This window comes from Phragmites australis, chromosome 9, assembly GCF_958298935.1.
Source record: "Phragmites australis chromosome 9, lpPhrAust1.1, whole genome shotgun sequence".
NCBI classification, from domain to species: domain Eukaryota; kingdom Viridiplantae; phylum Streptophyta; class Magnoliopsida; order Poales; family Poaceae; genus Phragmites; species Phragmites australis.
In genome coordinates, this window is record NC_084929.1 from 26,507,619 (window position 1) to 26,529,342 (window position 21,724).

At 43.1% G+C, this 21,724-nt stretch overlaps 1 protein-coding gene and 1 long non-coding RNA gene across 5 annotated transcripts; one reads left to right on the top strand and one right to left on the bottom strand.

Moving 5' to 3' along the window:
* Positions 1–6,317: 6,317 nt before the first annotated feature.
* On the top strand, positions 6,318–12,879 carry LOC133928926 (uncharacterized). 3 transcript variants are annotated; one of them, XR_009911545.1, is made up of 4 exons: positions 6,318–6,508; positions 6,714–11,981; positions 12,339–12,449; positions 12,742–12,879. It is a non-coding gene; the product is annotated as an uncharacterized LOC133928926 (long non-coding RNA). The 3 variants fall into 3 exon arrangements; XR_009911546.1 differs by having other exon boundaries at positions 11,512–11,981; XR_009911544.1 differs by lacking the exon at positions 6,714–11,981.
* On the bottom strand, positions 8,559–18,704 carry LOC133928925 (beta-galactosidase 7-like). 2 transcript variants are annotated; one of them, XM_062375458.1, is made up of 19 exons: positions 18,352–18,704; positions 12,773–12,868; positions 12,551–12,663; positions 12,349–12,415; positions 12,066–12,158; positions 11,853–11,996; positions 11,670–11,764; positions 11,467–11,575; positions 11,298–11,382; positions 11,083–11,201; positions 10,839–11,000; positions 10,541–10,725; positions 10,321–10,418; positions 10,029–10,138; positions 9,633–9,740; positions 9,433–9,540; positions 9,190–9,335; positions 8,792–9,101; positions 8,559–8,693 (listed from the first exon to the last, which is right to left on the bottom strand). In XM_062375458.1, exons 1-19 carry the CDS (start codon positions 18,553–18,555, stop codon positions 8,583–8,585), a joined length of 2,463 nt encoding a protein of 820 aa, XP_062231442.1. In that variant the 5' UTR covers positions 18,556–18,704; the 3' UTR covers positions 8,559–8,582. The 2 variants fall into 2 exon arrangements, with proteins under 2 accessions (XP_062231442.1, XP_062231441.1); XM_062375457.1 differs by lacking the exon at positions 18,352–18,704 and adding an exon at positions 13,755–14,262.
* Between the last annotated feature and the right edge of the window lie 3,020 nt (positions 18,705–21,724).

The window sequence follows — 21,724 nt, forward strand, 5'->3', positions numbered from 1 at the left end:
CCCTCGGATAGAAAACTTGTTTTAGAATGGAGTAGCCGTTTTATAGTATAGTTTACTTTGTTCCTAGTGCTAGTCACCTTCTTTTCTCTCGTCCCTCATGTAATTCTCCCTTTGTAAATTTGTCTCAAATCAACAAAAGTTCAGGCGGTTCAATGAACTGTCGTAGTTTCTTTAAAAAGAAAATGTATTACTCGTGTGCTTTTCTCTCTTGCTGTCCAGTATGGCTGGCTACTTCTGTCACTTCTGTCAAGATCAAGCAAGCATGTGTGCCTGTCGAAAGTGGGGAGTACAAGGGGAGCTAAAATAAACCTCCTGAAACGATTGTTCATTGCCATCAGAATCTCTGATGATCGATCTCACAGTAGGACATGCATCTGTGTGAATCTTTCCCGTTGTAGCAGGATGAAATATATTTTTTCAAACCAAACCGGCAGGAGAGCTGCTAATTTTGTATTGAAAAGGAGAGAGACCGGACGGGGCCAAAAGTACAACCAAATACAGGAGCAAATGGGAGAAACCCCACTCTCAACCAAAGCTGAGGTCTCCCCAAAAGTAAGCTCGCAAAAGATAAGAGGGGTAACGGAGGCTAATCTCTCACAACAAAGCATCCCAAGTGGTGCGCCCCGCAAATGCCTAGATACCCGCTTCTTCTAGAACAAAACTAAGAACATTTGTAGTCGGCTTCTCTTTTTTTGTCAAATGTGCACCTGTTCCACTCCTTCCAGATCTCTCAAGAAACCAACGTAACCATTGATTGAAGGGCTTTTTGGAAGGGATGTATACGATCGGTTACGGTGATCCACCATTTTCGGACTGACTGGGTTTGTGGCCAAGACTCTGGTCGGATGGTCGACTGCCCTAGATTCATGCCAATGCCCTGCCAGACCCACTTGATATAGGGGCATTTTGCCACCAAATGGAGACAAGACTTATGAGATTGTTTGCACAACGTGCAAATAGGATTGCAAGGCCAAGCTCTGTGGGTGAGGCGATCAGCAGTCCACAGCCAATTCTAAATGGCAAGCCACGTGAAAAAATTGCACTTCGATGACATCCAAGCCTTCCAAATGAGCTTGCTAAGCCCACTGGGGATGGAACCCCTGAACATTATGGCACACGCAGATTGTGCTGAGTAGACATCCTGGCTAGAGAATTTCCAAGAGATGGAGTCTGGAACCCCTAGGTAGAAGGTCACCCCCTGCGTAGCCGTCCAAAGCCAAATGAACTGGAGGATGTGCTCACGCGAAACATGTCATAGGGAGGCCATATAAGTAATCCACATTTTGTGGGTCATCACCTCCTTTAGAGAGCATGTCTTCGAAGTAGAGATTGCGGAAAAAACGGCACCCGGTCCTTTGGCCTAAGGCCCAAAGCATAAGAGGAGTGCCAAAACGAGATTTTCTCTCCGCGTCCGATAGAAATGGAAGTGTCAACCATGAAGAGAAGATGGTCCGAGCTATCACATGGCAGATGAGCACTGACCCAAGCCTTCTGAGTTTCTCCCCATTCATTCCAAAGCCAACGCTACCGGAGTGCCCTACTCACATGGCAGATGAACATCGGCCCAAGAACTCCGAGGCCTCCAAGCGCAAGAGGTTTGCAAATCTTCTTCCAAGACACCTTGCATTTGCCTCCCGTGATGGGTTTGCAACTCGTCCAAAGGATTTGCCTCCTCGCATTGTCAATCTGGCGCTGGATTGAGGCCAAGGTTTTGATCGCTGACAAGAAGTGGATGGGCTGGGAGGTCATCACCGCCTTGACAAGGGCCAGACGGTCTGTAGGTGTCATATTCTTCCCTTTCCAAGAAGATATCTTTCCGACAATCTTATCGACCATCGACTGTAGCATCGATGCCCTCAGGTGACCAGCAGTGAGGGGCATGCCAAGATAGAAGATAGGGAAGTTGGAAATGATCACCGTCAGATCTAATAGAATTACTTGTATGTCCAAACCTTCGCACCGGATCAGAGTGACTAACGTTTTGGCAAAGTTGGTTTCCAAGCTCGAGGTCTGCCCAAAGGAATGTAGGATAGAAGACAGCGCTGCCACGTCATGGGCTGTCGGCGATATGAATACCATTGTGTCGTTGGTGTACATTGAGACCCGCATCGTGTAGTCACTGAAGTTCCCTCCAAGACTCCCAAGAAGCCCCATTCAGGAAGCGAGGGAGAGGAGTCTCTGTAGTGGATCTACGGTGATCATAAACAGCATAGGCGAGAGTGGATCGCCCTGTCTTAGTCCCTTTCCATGCTTAATCGACGTCCCAAGAACACCATTGAGAGAGACCCGCGAGGTGGAGGTCTCAAGAAGGATCGAGATAAGGTCGCTCCACTTTTGAGGAAAGCCCAGCTTGGTGAGGAGATCAAGCATGTAGTCCCACCTAACCGAATGGAAAGCTTTTGAGATATCCAAATTGAAGAGAAGGGCCAGTGTGCGACTTTTGTGGAGCTTTCTAGCTGCATTTTTAACTATCATGTAGTTGTCGTGAATACATAGTTGTTTGATGAAAGCACTATGGAAAGTGGAGACCAAGGAGTCCAAGTGGGGCAAAAGCTGAAGAGCTAGAATTTTGGAGACGAGCTTGGCCACGGAGTGAACCAGGCTGACTGGTCTAAAATCTGTAATTGCTTCTGCACCCGCTTTCTTCGGCAAAAGCACAATGTTTGCCGAGTTTAAGAGATGAAAACCCGAAGAGCGGAGGTAAAAAAAAAAGCCTTCACCACTGCAATGACCTCTGCCTTGATTATGTGCCAACAAGCCACGAAGAAACACCCGGTGAAACCATCAGGCCCCGGAGCCTTGTCCTGAGGCGATAGCTTAATGGCAGATAATATTTCATCCTCCATTGGGTGTCCATCAATCGAGGAGAGGTCCACTTGTGGGGGATTAAGCAGGCTCCAGTTGAAGTCTGTGTCCTAAACGAGGGATGAGCCATAACGTGCTGGAAGTGGGTCTGAATAGCATAAGCTCTTTTTGTGTGTGAGACAACCCAATGTTGCCCGACACGGATCCTTGGGATCTGGTTATCCCTTCTGCACGCATTGACCATGCTGTGGAAGAATTTGGTGTTGGCGTCACCCTCGTGAAGGAAGGTAATCCTCGAGGCATGACGCTTCCTAGCCCGCTCAATGGCCACCAAGGATAGCACTTCCTTCTTTAACTTCATTCTGAGGGCCACTTCCTGGGCGGACAACCGTCGACGCTCTTGGGCTGAGTCTAGGCCCAAGATGACATTCAGGCCCATGATCAGTTGGGCTTTGATGCTAGATTATAGTGATTTGCTCCAGAAGGACATGCGGGAAGCGATGGCCCGAAGCTTGTGGTTAAGGGAGTGGTACGGGTCAAGGCGACCGGTCGTGCTGGACTACGTGGAGGAAACAATATCCATGATGGCATGCAAGTTAAAACATTCCCAAACTTGAAGGTCCTCGGGAGCTTGGGCCCATTGTGATTGAAGAGAAGGAGGGGTAGTGGTCGAAGTGCGAGGAAGAGAGAGCCTGTAGACTGTGCGAGGAGAAGGTGGTGTCCCATTCAGCATTGCACAAGAAGCGGTCTAGCCTAACTAGGGTTGGGTTGCGCCTCCCGTTAGACCACGTAAACTTCCAATTTTGAAGGTGGATGTCCTAAAGGAGATAGTAATTGATTGTCTTACGGAAGAGCCTCATGTGACATAGATTAAGGTTGTTGTTGTTTTTGTCCGCTGCTTTGTAGATGATGTTGAAGTCACCAAGGACTAGCCATCATGTGCCAGGTGCATGCCTCAATCGTTTAAGCTCATGTAGAAAAGACACCTTTAGGGGGCGAAGTGTAGGGCCATAGACGCTCGTCAGACAGAAAGAGGTGTTGCGAAGCCTCAGCCTGATGCTAGCCGAAATGTTAAAGGATCCCAGAGAGATGTCGAACACTTCCATGATGCTATCATCCCATAGCAGCAAGATGCCCCCTTTGGGCCAAGGAGCCTCCGAGGCTAGGAGATGCACGAAACTCGATAGACGACCTCCACTGAGTTGCCACACTAAATGCTCGTCTATATAGTGAGGATGAAACATCTCTTCCTCTCAATTATTCACAACTCCATCCAGATACATGAAACATTATTGTTTCCTGAAAAATATATACTTTAAAAATGGGATGTCGGCATTGTAGAGAGCAACAAGTCCAAGAAGAGTACAAGACCACTGCTTGTATGTAGGGGTCACTTCAGCCCGACAAGAATGTGAAATTGAAATGAAGTAAATAACGATCTTGAAGAAATATAAGTTTAGGATTCTTGATCCAGATCCATGAGGTATTTCAGCTTACACGTCACGCACTTATTCCCCTGGAGCCAATGCTTACACACAACATGTGGAAAATTAGTTGCAATAACAAAAAGATGCTACCCCACAGGGAGCAGCTGATAGGTAGTGTCGCTTAGCGAAAAAAAATAATAATTGAGTTCGGCTGTCCATGGTGTAAATCTTACAGAAAATTAGTCCATGTCTTGAACATTGTCGGAAGTGTGTAAATCTTACAGGAAATGACATACCGGTAGTGTTGAAAAACAAATAATCTTCTTTCAAACTACTGTCTCCTATATATGATTGGTGTATGGTAGTTTCCTCTCTACTTGGATTCTTAGCTTTCTCTATGCAAGATGAGAATGTCTTCCCTTAAAAGTAATGTTTATCATCTTGTCCTTCATTCCCATATCCTAATTAATGGAGGGCATAATTGCAACTAAATAAAATTATATGCGATGACTGTTTGGCACACTCCTGCAATCAAGATCATATATAGCACCACCAGCTTCTAGGTAATTGATTAGTTAGTAAGGTTATATTTGTTAGAGCTTTACATTTAAGAATTTTTATAGTTATGTATCTCTAGCTCTAAAAATTCATTCAGTTGAAGCTATAAGTACACTGTGAATGTTTGGATAGGTCATCTTATTTTTATTTTAAACTATATATATAGGTAGAGCTGCAAGCTGAAACCTAGCAAACAAACGCTAAATATCTTGGGTCATTTTCTTTCAGTTCACCGATTTGGTTCTCCTCGATGTCCTTTTTATTTTTTTACATTAGAGAAACGGCCTGATGCAGCCTCAAAGATTCGACCTTTGAAAAATGTGGCTTGGAGCCACGTTCTTTGATTTCGAATCACCGGATTAAGGCCTATGATTTGTTCTTATTCATTGGAGTGTCGGTAGGAGGTGAAAATTCGAGAAAAACCAAAATTTCTATCAAAGAATTTTCTGGGACATGAACAAATGGGTACAAGTTTTAGGCAGTTAACAGTGACATTATCGCTAAGCAAATCCTTTTTCCGGGACGGCTATTTTTCACTGTCTATGTTGGCCCAAATCGGTGGTTCGTCCTCATCAAACGCAAAATGTGTTTATGCTCAGGTATGAGTTTAAAATCGGTAAGTTGTTTGTTTGGACTCTTTTTTAGGATATTTTTTTTAGATCTTGAACATGGTAGAGATCTTTTTAGAGCCAAATCACCTGTATAAATGTCGGATGGCACGCAAGATACACGAACGCTCTAGACAATCCGAAAGCAGATTTTTCAAAAAATGAGAGCTCCGGTCAGCTGAACGAAATTAAACAGAGAGTGAAAACTGAAAAATATGTGGATGTTTCGTAGCAGACTACATAGCGATATGAATTCAGAATCTCTTCAGTATAAAACACGAGTTGGTTCTCATACCACTTATTCGTGTTACTCTCCTTCTATCTAATAAAAATCTCTAAATTTTAAATAATTTACTCATATTTATTATCCATCCTCGTCATCTAGCCTCCTGCTTCATTACCAGTTACGAATATAAAAGTAATATTACTAATAAAAAAAAAAAATAGGATTGCAATTAGCAAATAATCGTTTCCTCCTTTTTTTCGGATCCTATCTGAAATCAAACTACAATATCTCTCCTGACGTTTTTGTTCAGCAGTACTCTCATGACACATCCACGTCTCCATACATTAAGTTTATACTTGATGTTACCATACTTAGTATTTGTGTTTTCATTGCAACGCACGAGCGCTTAGGTTTTTTTTTTTTTTGAGAGAGAGAGGGGGACTAAAAAAAAAGAGCGCTTAGCTAGTAACCAAACAAAAGTCCAGTAGCCCACCGCCTCACCGGCCCGTCCTCTCGTGTGGGCTGCTCACGCCGTGGGCCTCCCCACTGCCTCCTTCCGCCTCAGCCGGCGACGCAAATTTCAGAGGCTGGCAGCCCACTCCTACTCGCCGCCCCGACGTAAACCTGGGCCTGGCCATTTTCTAATCCTCAGAGCGGCGGGCCTGACCACTCTCCAGCCCACCCAGCTGTGGGCCCAAATGGATGTCCCGCTACCCGTTCCTGACCAGTGCCGGCGATCACCACGACGTTGGTTCGGCGGCCGCCGCTCCTGGCTCTGGGATGGCAGGGTGGGTGGCATGGCCTCTGACGCGCCGTCGGGCGTCACTGCAGGCCGCTAGGAAAAGTGCGTCCTGCAGAGTCGCGGGGCAGCACCAGGCGCTCCTGTAAGTGTAGTCCTTCTCCCTAGCAATCCTAGTTTGTTGCTCCCCTTCGTTGATTGATTCACGTCGTTCCGGTTTTCGGGTTCAGCATTCGGTAGCGGTTGCAAGGTGCATGGCGACGTGAGATGAGAGATGTTAGAAACGCTTTTGCTATATCTCACTCGGGCGATCCAGGGTCTCTCCTCACCCTTTTTTTTTTTTTTGGCAGTGGATCTATGCAATTCAGGCTCTCTCTCCTCACCTGAATTTGTTTGCATTGGATCTGTGCAAGTTTCGTGCTGAATGGCTATGCTTTTTCAAAATTCAGGTGTTAGATTCATAAAAACACCTGAATTTTTTAATACTACTAGCAGATGCAAATTTCATATCAATTACAGTTAGTTTGTATTGGAGTTACAGTTAGTTTTTATAGAAGTTACATTCATCTTTTTTATCTAATTTTCATGTAACATTGGTTAAACTTAAAATTCGGGTGAGATCCACCTGAATCTCACCTGATTTTTTGTAAGTACTATCATCACATGCATGTTTAATCCACAGATATTAGATCTAATGGTTAGAAAATTCGAGTGAGAATTACCTCTAAAACACCCAGGTGAACTGGAGATACTCTGCAACCGTTAGGCAAAATTCCCCTAAGGGTCGAGTTCGGACATTTGGTTTTCGTTTTTGACTTTGGTTTCTTTACAGTGGGTAACCTTTGATGACTTTGGAGTTAAAACCTGGCAAAGTCCTTACTTACTCTGCTCTTAGGCTCGTTTCATTTCCAAGTTTACCTTTACCATACCTTCCAAGCAAGAGTGTTTTTTGCAAGCTTTTTATAGCCGCTTCCTGTGATCTTGATCTCCTCGCGTCGGCTTCTTGCTCCATACAATACAGATCGTCAACAACTCTTTGTAAGGGCCTTATCAGTTCCCATATAAGAAGCTCGCTCTTTACCCGATCATTCAAACATTTTGTGGGCGTTACCATTGACTATCCGGCACTTTCGTCTGTAGAGCGAAGCAAGAAATTGCATGGAAGGGGGGAATTCCTCCCAAGGTCAGATACTTTTATCTACTTTTTTATATTTTCCTTTTCAGCACCTATCACTAGAAACTCTTTCATTCCTCACTAGCAGTTCTTTGGAACTAGTTCCGTAGTACCTGTAAGAGCAGAACACTGTCGGGTGGAATTCATCCCACCAGACATGGCTCGATGCGTCGCAGCACGCAAGGACCTTATTTGATCGCTTAGAACTTGATGGAGGGAAACTCACTCGCTCAAGATATGCTTAAGCTAGCTCAGGAAGAGTACTAATTTTATATGCCTTAAAGAGGGGATTCAAAGAGTAGCCTTCCTTCGCTTTTGGGTCGCAGCCTAAGCCAATGGCTAGCTAGTGAAGTGAATCCTTCATTCTTCGAAACTCGAAATTCGTTTTTTCAAAAGAAACAGGGCTATAGCCTTTAGAAGGCCAATTGACATTGACTTTTGATAGTTCCAGTTGCTTACGAAGATCCAAGTCCAGCTGGGGGGTTGGTTTACATACAACCGGGGCAAAGTGTTTATCTTGTTGGATACCCAATGCATTTCATAGGAGGGTAATTATACGTGGGTGCCGGCACCCTTTTATAAGTGGGTGCCGGATCCCTTCCTTGGTTCGTTAGAACCATATAAGCCCATACCCAGAACTCCGATTAAGAAAAAAATGGACCCGCCTGGGGTTTGGAAGATGGGCTTGCAGCGGATTCAACCGATCTCAAGGTCTACATTTCCAATGAAAAACCAACTAAAGAGTTCTCCAAAAGAAAACTCTGTTGTTCCGCGTCTTGGACTAACCATCCCTTATAGGGTATTGTTAAAAGATCCTCGATTCCTATTTTGATCCACAAAAGAATGAATTGTCTTTCAGGTGAATTGTACACATGTCTGAATTTATTCAGGTCAAAGCAGTGGGTACATGTAATAATCTATGAACTGCACCACAATTTATTAATTGGTTGGCTAAGAATGCTTATTGTTTATTTTGATTTCTGTTTCCTTTCTGCTGATTTTGCCATTCAATTAAGTTCTTTCCTATGTTGTATACTTGTATGTATCATCTGCAACTCGCCACAACTAGGAGGGATTTTTGGATTCCAGGGCACGGATCACCTCCAAATTTGGCAGGTGTTACAGGAATAGAACACCCACTCTTACCCACGCAAGCCTGAAACGGTGAATGAAATGGTTACATACAAACTAACAAGGCAGAGCATTATGACATATTGGAGTTAACGTAGTTAGCTTAGTGATTAGGCTTTTTACCTGCTTTATAACAGATTCTGATGATCCAGCATGACAGTTTCCAACACCAAAACTAGAACAGTCCCCCATGGGATTTCCGTAGCTTGCAAACTCAATTGACGAGATGTGTTTGCCTTCCTGACACCATAGATCTACTGCCGGTTCCTTTTCCTCCGACTGGAGAGACGGAGCAGAGAGCTCATCCACATTGCTGCACACTCTTGTGACGGACACTGTGTTCACCGTTATTTGTTGCGGGTTGCCTCCCATTTCCTCAAAAAGGACTAGGATGTTGTCTTGAGGTTTTAGAAATTGCCGTGGTATGTGATACCTTAGGAATATGAAATGTTGCTTTGAGGCTATAGGGAAGAGAAGGACATAGTGGCGAGAGAGTGAGAGTTGACGAGAAATCTACTTACAGTGATTGAGAAGGATTGCCACTAGGAGCCTTGAAGGAGACCCAATACCGTCCGATGCTCTCTCCGTTGATCCATACCTCACCTTTCCCCATACCATTAAGGTTCAGTGTCACTGGGTCATTTCCAGCTGGTGTGGGAAATGTTGTCTGGGCACAGAATAAATGATACCAAGTATAGTTTACTTCTGTAAAGAGTGGACATATAGCTGAAAATTATGAACCAATTGTTCTGATCTTTCTGTACCTTGTACCATGTAAGAGGATGATATGTCAAATTGTTGATAGCTGTCCATTCAACACTGCATGATCCCTCTTGTGTGTAGATGTGATTCCTTTCGCCAAATAAGCCAACCTGCATTTAATCAGATACTCAAAGCCTCAAAGTCAAGCATCTAACATTCGCGCCTCTATTTTCACTCTATTATTGACTTGACTTGGACTTACTTGGTATCCCCATAGCTCATCATTGAGCAGATGTTCTGGCTGTTGTCCCTGTTGTATTCTCACTTTCCGGATTCCAAAGATTCGTCGTTCCATATGAGCACCAGAGTCCTTTAAATTAGTAGATGAAAGTTCAGTTTGGTGCATGGCTAGGAATTCGAAGGCATCTAGTATTAGAGGTTACAGTCCTCGTGCTCAACAGTATATGTTATGTAAGATTTATCTGGAATTTAAGTCTTATCACAAGTTCGATGAACCATCTTTGACTCATTTGTTGATGTTACTCCAATACAACCCTAGTACAATCATATGCCTAACACATTGCGCATATGCTTATAGTTTTGTGTAATTGGTAATTCTTTATAGTTCAGTACACAGTAGGAGTTGTATGATTTATACCGGTGATCCGACCATAACACTTAGCAATGATATGGTGTTTGATCCTTCCTTTAGAGAAATGTGTGTGTTCAGGATTATAGTGCCACGTTCATGACTCCCATGCACAGCCCCTAACCATATTATGAAGGAGTATCAATACAACATTAGATAAGAGTGAAATATGATAACAAAAGGTAAACACATCAATTGTAAACTCAACAGAGAAAATAGTGTAATTTGGAACATACGTATGACTTCATAAAAGTATCCTTGAAGAATTTGGGGGAAAACGGTTATTTAATAGGATACTTACCTACATATTCATTGTTGACAAAAGCATGCAATATATGAGCTCGTGACTCAACATTAAGTAGGACAAGCTGGCCATCATCACTTGGTGTGTATTCATAGCTGCATTTCAGCGAATTTCCCTTGTCATACATTTAAGACAGTGATTGAACTATTGAAGACAGGTAAACGAAGCAGAAAGATCAAATGATGGAGAAAAAGACCTTGGGAAAAATCTCTCTTACCTAACAATGTGCCAGAGATAGTCTGTTTCATCTTTAGTGGTCGATAGATGTTCGAAGAGCTGGTTTCCAGTGTACATAGACTTATTCACATCTTGAGGAATTGGTTCTTTGAATGCCTTCCAAGTATTAATGTCATTGAAAGACTGCACTTCTTCAGCTGTTCTTGAACCATGCTGAGCATTTACCTGTGACAAAAAGTAATAACTAACAAGTCATGAGAACAATGGATGACATTTACCTGTATCGTATGGTTAGAAGAAAAAAAAGGATCTGTCACAACAGAATGCAGGTCACTCACCTTGGCTGTTTCGAAAACTACTCTCTTGCAATCTGAGAGAATGCTGATTGATTTAGGGGCCAGTTGCAAAGATGTATTACGAAACACTATTTTCGATATTTGATGCCGATCAAAGTTGACTAGGAAAGCCACACATTGCGATTCTGTTTCAAAAACATGTGCCTGGAGTACATCATACATTATGTCCTTATATTGTTGGAATCTATTGAAATAAAGCATCCAGTTTTTCTTTGTGTAATTTTACCTCTTGTTCTTGACCTAATGAAAAATTGGAGTAGGTTCCAAATAGTAATGGTTCTGATGACTGCTTTACTGCAGCATGCAATTCTCTGAGATGACCCCATGTTGGTTGCCATATCAAACCTGGATAAACGATACAATTAAATTTATTGACATACTGTTGAATGATAGAATTGTGTAAATACATTTAGCACGCTTCCATTTTGTGAAGAAATTTACCATATTCATCAAGTGGAGCTCCATCATAGTAGTTTGTTGTTACATATGAAGAAGCAAACCTCCCGAAGTTTGTTCCTCCATGGTACTGTATCATAATCAACGGAAAATGAGAAAAATACTGAGTGGTTATGCTGTGAAATGTTCAATTCTTTTCTCGGGAAGTACATACCATATAGTAGCTCACATAGCTTCCATTCTTCCTTGCTATAAAAAGTGCAACTGCAAAGGCCATATCTTCTGGAGATCTCAATGTTGTATCATTACCATATATAAGATAGCTGGATGCATGAACAATCTACCATTAGGCACTTCTTATTCCATCATGATTAGGGAATGTAAAACTAAAAAGCCGAAGTATCATGGTACAGATACCGAGAGGTCCAATTTTCTGTCCACAATGCAGGCTTGTTAGCTGAGTTTGGTCCAACAAATGTTTCTCCACATATAAGCCCGTTGCAGGTATTTATCTATCCATGAACTTGTTGTTAGACTGGTTTTAATTTTCAGTTAGCCGTTGTGGAAATCAAATGAAACAGTATTAGAATGAATACTGACAACTGGATCCGGAGCATCATTTTGCTTGCACATCGTCCATGGAACACCTGTCTGAAGATTTACAGCCATGGCAGCTGCCCAACGGACATACCGTTGTCCACTTATTCCAAATGCAGGCTCAACCATCTGGTATTCATTCTCAATCTGCATATAGTTTATGTAGTTAGATGATGTGCACGTCAAAAGCAGAAAACTTCGTCAAGTTTTGCTGACCTGAGAAGTTATAATGGGGCCTCCTTGTGGATAATAAAGCCCTTCAAGTTTCATCATATTTACTATATCTGTGACAAATCTTTGCATATGTTGCTGCATGCATCAAACATAAGTAATTTAATATGATGCCTTAAAGGAGGTTTCATTGTAATAAAATCACTGATGAAATTACTTCAACAGTGTTTCATTTTGGATCACGGCAAATGAAAACTCTACTCTTGAATCACCTGCCACGGTTTGCAAGTGACTGAGTTTAATAATTCCATCTCACAGGCTTACTTACCTTAAAGGGTTTGTTGTCGCTTCGGAAGGTAATGTTTGGAACATCATGTAGCCAAAATGGGAAGCCTCTGCATGAACAAAAGACTTTCAGCATTTGATGAGGTGATATTCTGGTTTTATTTTACTTGTAGATTGTATACAGTTCTTTAAAATATTTTAGATCAGTACTCTTTAGAACACATTTATATTTCATTCATTCATACCCGTATTTCCATTCCGCCTCGATGAAGGGACCAATCCTGAGGCTTACATGGAGTCCTTGAGCTTGAATTTCTTTTATGAATTTCACAAGATCATATCTTCCCTCAAAGTTGTACTGGTAAAATGATACAAAGTACACATATCTTAGTTTTTTACCACTCAATTGTAGAATATTTTGCATGTGTTTTGACAGGCATTCATATCAAACTGGAAAGAGCATCTACCTGGCCCTGGACAGGCTCATGAACATTCCAAAATACATAGGTCTGTATCACATCAAGGCCACCCTCCTTCGCTTTAGCAATGAGTTTGGGCCACATCTGCAAATTTTATCATTCAAAAACTTAAGAAAGGATTTATGGGAAGAGCATCTACCTGGCATAAGAAATTTTTAAGGAAACCAGAAAACGATATTAAGTTCATTTATGAAAGTTGAAGTTTGTCCTTACATTACATATTTTTTTGTCTATAAACTCTCAACCAAAGCATTTGTGTGTGTTTTCACTTTCTGATATGCCTAACCTCTAAGCCAATTCAGCTATGTATATCTCAGAATTTAGGAACTCAGAATTGCTGGTCGCACTGAATGAAACATCCAATATATAAGGAAGAATTTCCGCATATTCTAATCTATCTCTTCCCCATTGAAAAATGTCATTTGTACACCAGGCAGTTTCTAAAATTTATAGCTGTTTATGAAATGTGCAGGCTTGTAAAAGTATATTGTATGTAGGACCAGTGAAGGCAACTAGAGGGGAAGTATATTGTTTATAGGAGACAACTAATTTTTCCCTACTCGAGAGCTCTTCTCAAAACTCGCGGCTCAAATAGCTTGGTGGCATACAGGAACGAATGTTAAACCAGTATCATGACGTAGTTTGAGCATGATCTGTCACCCTTTTGCAGTGAGCAAGAAACAAGACTATGTCCGAAGCTCTTCCAGGTTTTCTCTGAACGTGATATAACAGTGGCCTAGCTCTTCGTCGTTGCCGTTTTTGCCGGAAGAAATTCGATTCCAAATTTCTAGTTCTGTTTTGGCCGCAGGATAAACCCTGTTCGTTTCTTCAGGGGCCACTACTTGATCAAAAGCAGAAGAGCTCATGCCGTCTCTTTCGGAAAGAAAAAAAAAGTAACCTCACTATAAGGACAGACGAAAGCAGGAGGGAAAAAAGATCAAAGCAATGCATGGTGATGGCGTACACTAACCTCAGGGGTGCTTCTGGTGTAGTGCATCTCACCGGCGAACAGCACCCTCCTCGTGCCATCGACTACCAAAGCCCTACTGTCGAACGACACCTCTCTTCGCACCCCGTCTCCTTCCTCTCCCCACTGGCTCCCCGCCGCCGCCGGCATCGTGCACACCGCCGACAACACGGCAAGCACTGCCGCGGCGGCCATGTTTCTCGACATTTCTCTGATCACCGGGATACCTCCTAGATTGCAGTTTCTGCTCAAGTTAGATACATCTGGGGTGGTAACATGTGCATGATTGGGCCCTGGGGAGAGCAGGCAGTTGAAAGAGAAATGTGCACATATATATACTAGCGGAGATGATGGGACGGTCATGCGTAGCGCATTGGTCAAACCTTGTCAACATTTGTCATGCTAAAAGTTGGTCACCAGATTGGCAACTCATAATTTGGGCAAGTATATTCAAGGAAATGAACTAGGAAGGCAAGTGATAAGGAATTTTGCTCAAATTTGGCAGCAAATTAAATGCTTTGCCAAATCTAGTCAACGCTGTCAAGGTTGGCAAGGTAAGCCTATCTCCAACAGAAACTCTAAAAATTCATCCCTTATAATACTATTACAGCATCCTCTAACGTTATTACAGTATTCAATTATTTTTTCATCTCCAACAGTCACCCTATTTCCTACCTTCTACTACTCTCCTCCTTCTTTTGGATCCACATGCATATATCGTGAACAGTGTTGCCGGCTCTGGTTTCAATCGGCAAATTTGCCGAACAAAGGACTCGTCCCGCAACCCTGTAGCAGCTGCAAAAGCTTTTTGCTGTCTCTGTTGGACTGGTATGCGGGCGTACGCGTCCGGCAAAACAGTTTGAACAGGGATACGACAGTGAAATGTCGCTCCCGTTGGAGTCGGCCTAAGAATTGGCAGCAATTGGTACAAACGAAACTGACATTAGAGACAACTCTACAGGTAACTTCTTCAATAGAATATCATTTATCTCTATATAAGTAGCTCTACAAGATTTTAATCCGTAGTTATCACTATGTGATCACACAAATTCTAATTTTATCGAAGAAATAACCTGTACTCTTTCCACTCAGGATTTTGCTAATGAAGGCCCGTAGACAAAGTTGCCACCATTATACATATATTTTTAGATAATGGAATCAACAAACTAACAAATAGCATCTGAAAATGCACACAACCGCCAATTATTATATAGTCTCAGCAGTAGGCTGATATCGCACAAACTAGCAAATAGCAAAAGTTCAACACACTGACAAAGGTGAGTGACATCAAAACAAAGCCTATTACAAAATCTTCACCATCGTACGTATATACCGAGGTTCACACTATTTTTGTTTGTTTGTTTGTTTTTTAAGCGAAAACTCTTTTGCAGGTTTGTTTGTTTGTTAACGGGATCAGCTACCTCGTTTTGATGGAGATCTCATCCGCTAGATCTCAGGGACCGGGTCTCAAATCGTATCCACCAACAAGTGTTGAGTGTTAATCACGTTACTAGCAAATAGCCCCGTAAATATTTGCATCATGTCCCCTGCAAGTGCACTCTCGAGAACGGCACTTCTTTGACCTTTGCATGGCTATCGAAGTACTAGTATAGTGTATAGTCAAGTGGCCTGCAACTACATATTAGAAAAATATGGTTCCACACTCGTATGTGTTCCGATTGGCTTCGTGCGTTGTATTCAGATGAAACGGGGTCGGCCAATTTACAGTGATCGGTACACTAGTTTGGACGGTCAAGTTGTGTAAGTAAAATGCTAGTCTGTTTCTTTGAGCATCTTTAATGGTTGGAGATAACTGCTATTTTGATAAAGCACACTTTTTAATATCGTGACTAGTACAATTTTTTATATCTCACATAGGAGAGAGAGGAGTAAGTATTAGATCTCGAAGAGAAGAGATGAAAAGTTAGTATTTACAAGTCATTTTAACACATCTTTTCTCTATGAGATATGAAAAATTATGAATAACAGAACATGTATATATATTATCTCAACTAAGAGATAGGAGCTATCTATAATCAGTATAGTTATACTTATGAACTCTGCCACTGTTGACCAATGAGATCATTAGTACTTTGCTAGCATCTCTCTGCATTCCCAAACCACATGCACGTGCTTAATTAAATCGGTAACGACGAATGATCTTAATCTGCCTACGAAAACACACACAAAATTTGGTTATGGATTCTCTTAAAATATTTGCTTTGATGCGATCTGTTTGGGATCGATGCGAAAGCGCGACGAACGAGGAAGTCGCTCTAGTCTTCTAGGGTAGCTATAGAGTCCTCTACCTTTTCCCCTCAAAGAAAAAAGACCAGCTATAGAGCATAGTACCGTATAACGTACATTTGAATTTTTCAAGCACGGATCGTGTTGCAAATGCACTCTGCAAGTCCAGATCAGGTCCCCTCTTGAGGACTACTGAAGTGTTGATACCAGAGTGAGGCGTTTTAGCAGCAGCATAACACCCTAGCTAGCTGATGATTCTGTCAATCGAAAGACATGCATATTGTGTTTGAAAGACATTGCTTGCTGTGTACTAAAACGAACAAATGAAAATCTGGAGATTTTTTTATCTTCAGGAAAAAAGAAAGCATGGAGACTTTCTACGGTGCTTTGGACAGGACTCGCGTTGTCTCACAGGAACAGCGCCATGAGAAACCGTTTGCTATTTGACCAGAGGGATTATGTGCTTACCCTTATTTCCATGGCCGGACCACATACCGCATCACCAAACAGCGTGTACGTGCATAGTTAAATCACTGATGATGAATCCTCGCAGAAACCAAACCAAAAGAAAACATTGATGGAACCGCCGTATGCACCATGCAGCATCACGCGACCTTAATCCACTTGCCGTCGTTGCCGACCTCGGCTCAAGAGCAAGCACGTCTATCCTGGTGTCAGAAGTCATAGGCACGCATTGGTAGCTACCACTCGGCCTTCTTTTTCCAAGCCAAACAACAAACGTAGCATTGAAAAAAACTCATTTTTTCATCAAGTAACCTGAAGTTGGAAATAATTTTAAAAATTATTACGCCACATGATAGGAATATTAGTGAATTTTCTCAGATTTTTGGAATTTATTTGAGACCTTAAAAAATACTAGAATTTCTAAAAATAACCGTTTTTGGAGTTTTTTTATTTTAAAACTTAGATAGGGTACTAAGGTGAATCCTTTTAAAATGAATTCATCATGAATTATAGGATATACAGAAATTTTTTTATGAATTTTAGAGTACGGTAACCCCACTACTCAAATAGAGAAAGCGGAAGGAGAACAATTAAAACCGCAGAAAACACTGTTCATCCACGAAAAAACTGTTCACCGTAGTCACCCCAATTAATTTGGCGTGACTCAGGCTGCCACGTCGAACCCACATGTAAAGGCGTCGGGGTTCTCGCCAACGTAGCCACTTTGGTCACACCAATGAATATGGTGTGACTAAGTTGAGAGTCACACCAGACACTTTGACATGACAAAAGGGGCTAGTTTCTGAAACTTTAGGTTTCGACAGATTATTATTAAAATATTAATTTTAAAAAGGCTAAAATAAAAAAAAGTCCTGCCACAGGCCTGGTTTTCTCAAACCTGAACGTGTATAACGACGCACGTACGCATGTTCATGTGAACAAAGAGGTCAATGATTAGCGTACGAGAGCAGAGCAGGTCACTGTATCCAACTTTCAGTCTTTTTTTCTCTTTTCGTTAAAATAGAGTCGATCATTGAGTGATCAACCAACTAGATAACATCACAAACTAAGGCACTAACGATCTGTCAGCACGAACTGTTCGTGCACGATGATTTGAGGAAGATGGCAGGGATTGGGGCCGGAGCTGAGAGCCGATACCGTACTTTTCAAGAGGAAACTAGGGTGGTTGGCATGCCTGTTGGTAACTTAAGTAGTTGAAAGTAAATTTTGTAGTATCTATTTTTATAAAAGATTCTCTTCTGTGATAATACGTGTCTATTCTCTTTCTCTTCTTTTCAGTCTAACTATTAGATTACGAAATAAATAGTATAGATAGAATCTCGTAAAAATCTTTCTAAACCACATTTTATAAAATTTGCTTCAATCCCAATCTCCCGGAACGCTGTGGCATATCCGCGAGACAGCGACGCATTTGCCATGACGCACACGCACCACGCCGTCGCCGCGGCGCGTCACGCGGAGTGGGCTGCCCGGTCGGTCCGAACGCCAAACCGATGAGCGAATCGGTTTCGCCTGCCTCGCGCCGTTTCCCAGCGTGGAGCGGGCCACGGGCGGACGCGTCCAGGGCTCCAGGCTAACGCTGCAACCCACGGGCTCCACGAAGCATTTCGGCTTCATTTCCTGGTCCATTTTCTATTGCAAGAATTTTTCACGGGCAAGGAAGAACTTGGAAACAAAATCACGTGAAATTCCTGTTCCGTAAATAAGGGCTTACACTGGGCATACGTTTCTTTGCTAGGACTACGAACGATTTTCTATGACTTGAAACGACTAAACTCCTGAGATTCTAAACCACAAAACAGAGCATAAAAAAACATGCAAGAAAATAGTAGCAGCATCAGAGCAAGCGACGGAGGGATTACATTACCTCTGGTGTGCTCCTTGGATAGTGTATCTCTCCGGAGAACAGCATCCTCCTTGTGCCGTTCAGGACCAACGCCCTGTGGTCATACGTAACCTCTCCTCGCACACCACATCCCTCTTCCCTCCATCGCACGCTCCCCGCCGCCGCCGCCAACGTGCACACCGCCAGCCCGACGAGCACCGCCGCTACCGCCTCCTCGGCGGCCATTTCTCTCGATCTGGTGATCTCCCTAGTCAGTTCCTTCCAGCTTCTGCTCTACTTGTACCTGCAGTCCGCAAGAGGCAACATATCGAAATGGAAGTGCGAGCATACATGGGCAGCATGAGTTCAATTGAGGTGGCAGGGGGATGTCAGATCGCTTGCGGGTTGCTTGCTATATATACCTGGAGCACGGCTAGAGCTACAAGCATCTGAGTACAACTTGATTACAACTCAAGATTTATCGGCTGAAATCACCTTAATGGAAACATGTAAATATATCGGATGGTTTAAATGCTTGTTTGTACTCGAGTTGTACTGAAATAGTTGTACATGATGCATTTCGCGCTGCTGCGCTGATTAAGTTTGGGCGGTTATTAATTGCCCGTTTCGTGCGTGAACGAATACGAGATTGCTTGCCGTGGTTTTGATGGGGTGAATAAAGTTATACTTAATCCGTAAGTAAAGAATGAATGAGAGTTGGTCATATCCTACTTTTAGCTCCAATAGGCCATCATTGATCAATGAAAACGATGACTTGAGGATGGTGCGCAGTTCGGTTCGCAAAGAAAATAAAAATCACAAACCAGGGATCATCCAACTGGATGGCACAGTGCAGTGCCGGTACATAATAAAACGCCGCCATCTCGTTTGAAATGTGCACGCCCGGTGGTGCTCGTTCGTGACGATCCGCATAACATTGTATACTCGCTGATAATGGTCTGGTGCCGTCGGCATATCTCCACTTCGCTTCAGGGGATCAGGTCGCACGGTCAGGGTTCAGGATTCCAGCCATATATTTTGCTATGGGCACGGCCAGATTTTCTGGCCAGGTTAGCAGAGACGCGTTGCCGCTGCAAGGTCCATGAGCTGGATGGGCCATACTATATGGCGCCGGGATGCGAGCCGGACACCAAAGCCGAGTGAAATCGGCCTCGTTTCGGCTGCCACGGCCCGTCAGGCAGAACACGAGTTTTTCAATTTATATTTTGAAAATAAAAGTTATAAAAATAGGTAGCGATTTGAAAAATTACACAGCTAGGCCACTGCCACTGGGCGACACGCATGGTTGCCCTTCTAAAGGTGACAATTTTTTTTAAAATCTATCGGATTAAAAAAATAAAAATACAACATTCTAATACTCTCAAAATTCAAAAGACTATCGAAATAGTTATGAAAATTATGAAAAAATATATGGTGTAAAGGATGCTATAATTTAGCTCTTAAAAAAAATTTCAACTCAAACAATTACTAGACGGACTCTGTATAATAAAATTTGTCATTTTTGTTTCTGATTGTACGAATCATATTTTTTATATGATTTTTTGGAGAGATCATATTTTTATTTGATTTTTTAGAGCTAGATTATAGTATACTATAAAAAAAAACTAGAAAGTAGTCTAGTTTTTCAAATAGACACTTATTTTTACATTTTTTTGAAATATAAAAATAAAAAAGCTCGGCGGAACACGCCACCGAGTCGGATCGAGATGCTAGGCCGCTTCTCCGTTGTTCAACGAATAGATGGTGTAGCCCCGTTCAGGCCTTTTCCAGCGAACGAGAAGCACGACCCGATGAAGATATTTCTTGTTCAGTTTGTGGTATGTATGTCTTTTAATAGTTTTTTATCTCCTTTACATTATTAACAGATGCAGATATTTGTACTTCTTGCTTGTTTAACAAGTGGACACCATCCACCCACTGGCAGGCGTCGAGGACGTCTCCCAACACCTGGAGGTGTATCTCCTGTGGTTGTTTGGGTGGGTCATGTTCGCCGAGACGCACGTCAACATGATCTTGAGGAGCATGATCCCTTACGCCAAAGAGGTTGCGGACGTCGACCCGGTGGAGGTCCCGAGGTACAACTGGGTGTCAGCTGTGCTGGCTGCGACGTACCGCGGCCTGTGCGACGGGGCATGAAGGTCGACGACAACGCGATTCTGACCGGGTGTCTTTGCTGCTTCAAATGTGATCGTACGAGCGCATCACCATTGGGAAGCTTGTTGTGGACCTTAGCGCGTACCAGTTTGGTGCGGACGGCGTCGACGGCCTGACCATGGGGTCCTTGTGGTGCAGATGTAGGGTAAGTGCAACGCTATTTGTGTACGTTTATGTTGATTGCTTTATTGTATTGTCTAACTTAATTAGGTTGCACAACTGAGTTGGTCCAGCGTGCAGACACACTGCACGTACCCGGACTTTGTTCACCAATTCGATGATCTAACAGTGGACTTTGTGCGCTGGTGGCCGTACACGCAGGCTGAGGTACTTCGACATGCTCCGTTTGGACTTTCAGTGCTCTGCCTACGTGACCGGGAGTACTGTCTCACAACGCGTGCCCTCGTCTTCGATATTTGCGCCAAGGAGTACTCATCGCATTGGGTGATGTAGGAGTTTGAGAAGTTCCAGTAGTGGCCGCTACTGTTGAATAGGTTGGTGTCTATCAACATACACAGGTGCGTAACATTGTAATTAATTTTCATACGACCCACATGTACACTTTGTATTCATGGACTTATATTTCTCCAGGTTGACGCGGAGGGGGGCTCATTCCACTAGCGTGTTTGCGTCGCGTGTGCATAGATGGGTTGAAGAATGGGACACAACTGTCAAGCACGTTGTGGACTAGGAGCGGCTAGACTCGGAGGAGGCGTACGCGGAGTACCTCTCGTGGTTCGTACTTTGGACGTAGGTCCAAGTAACATACACACCAGCCGAGTTTTCACTGCACGTGGCGGACGTGCGTGACACATACCCTATACACAGGGACCAGGCGCATGCACTTGAGGTATGAATAACCCTACGCGATTCATCATTTACCTCAATTGTTAGCTTAAAAATTGTGAAGTGGGATGAAATTTATCTTTGCAGAGGGACATACTACGCCAGATTGATGCCGAGGCACGTGCGTCGAGACTATGGCTCGACAGTGGTGAGGTCCCCAGGGCCGAGATGAGCGCGTAGTTTGGCCGGATTATCCAGAACGTGTAGAAGGCCTTACGATCGTTGAGCTGTAGTTCGTCCTCAGATGTTACGACAGGACCACGAGCGTTGGCACAGATGCCCGCATGACCGTCTTCCACCTTCATCGCGTCATCGCACCGACCGGTAGTTCCACCCTTCGCCGCTGATCCATCGAGGATGTCTTCGACATCGTCTTTCCTCTTCGACCCCTACG

Excerpts from the sequence above, each read along its gene's own strand:
- LOC133928925 (XM_062375457.1), bottom strand. The coding sequence starts at position 14,114 with ATGACCGTCCCATCATCTCCGCTAGTATATATATGTGCACATTTCTCT. Across the intron at positions 12,664-12,772 it reads ATGAGCCTGTCCAGGGCCAG|TACAACTTTGAGGGAAGATA; the intron begins GTAGATGCTCTT and ends TCATTTTACCAG. Across the intron at positions 10,139-10,320 it reads TGTCAACAATGAATATGTAG|GGGCTGTGCATGGGAGTCAT; the intron begins GTAAGTATCCTA and ends TAATATGGTTAG.